At 61.8% G+C, this 1,048-nt stretch overlaps 1 protein-coding gene across 1 annotated transcript; it reads right to left on the bottom strand.

The window, feature by feature from the left end:
- Positions 1-419: 419 nt before the first annotated feature.
- Positions 420-588, bottom strand: SLC31A2 (solute carrier family 31 (copper transporter), member 2; the record flags this gene model as incomplete). The annotated part of the gene is made up of 1 exon (XM_010078823.1): positions 420-588. A coding segment is annotated over one exon (169 nt), but the record flags the coding sequence as incomplete, so codon positions are not given.
- Between the last annotated feature and the right edge of the window lie 460 nt (positions 589-1,048).

Here is a 1,048-nt window from a genome sequence, read left to right on the forward strand (position 1 = left end):
AAGGCACTGTGTGAAGAGGGGCTCGGTGCAGGGCAGCTCTGGGCAGGGGGGAACTGTCTCCAGCGTGTCCCCTTCCCCAGCAGGTCACTGGACCATCTCCATTCCAGCGAGGATGAACATCCCCCTGCCCAAAAAAAAAAAGGGGGGGGGGGAAAGGAAATGCCCAGCACCCCCCACTGTCATTACCCCCCCCCACTGTCATCACCCCACCAAAGCTCCCTGAGAGCTGAGGGACAGCCACCAGCAGAGGACGGTGGCAGCGTGGCAGAGCCCGCATCGAGCGTCCCCGCAGCAAGTCCCTGGGGTGCTGTGTCCTGCACAGCATGGGGACAGTGACAGACCCAGCAGAAGTGACAGCAGCTATTCCAGGCAAAGTAGCAGGAGGTGTGGAGCCTGTCCCCCACCATGCCGGGGGGGTCCTAGCCCCGGCCGAGCAGGGGGTACACCACGAAATAGCCCAGCGTGGAGCCCGCGATGGCCCCCAGGAAGATCCAGGCGTTGTAGGACATGACGGCCAGCATCACCATGTACCCCAGCACCACCTGCGCCACGTGGAACAGCGTCTGGCCCACGTGGTACCCAAACCAGCTGTGGAAGAGGAAGGGAAAGCCATCAGCGAGGGGCCGGGACAGCCGGCATCTCCCTGTCCCAGCATCTCCCCACCCTGGCATCCCCCTGTCCCAGCATCCCAGGGATGGGTTTGGGGAGTGGGGAGAGGGACAAGGTTTGCAAACAGCAGCACAGGGGGAAATCCTGCTCCCAAGGAACCGGGAGGATGTTCATAAGGGATTGGCAACAAGAGCAGCCTCAGGCACGGTTTGGGATTAAATACAAGAGGAAAAACCCAGGGCTTGGCTCCACCAGCTCCTGCTGGGAAGGAAACGCCTGGACCAGCCTTGTGAGCCACTGCTTGTGCCTGTCCCCAAACCACGAGGACCCTCCTGCACCCACAGGGGCTGGGAACATTGAAGGCAGCAGAAAAACACCCTGGACATCCCCCAAAATAACTAAAGGGGCTGGCATGTCCCCAGGGCCACCTCCCGAGGCT

The sequence above is a fragment of the Pterocles gutturalis genome, unplaced genomic scaffold (assembly GCF_000699245.1).
Source record: "Pterocles gutturalis isolate BGI_N339 unplaced genomic scaffold, ASM69924v1 scaffold19478, whole genome shotgun sequence".
Classification (NCBI taxonomy): Eukaryota; Metazoa; Chordata; class Aves; order Pterocliformes; family Pteroclidae; genus Pterocles; species Pterocles gutturalis.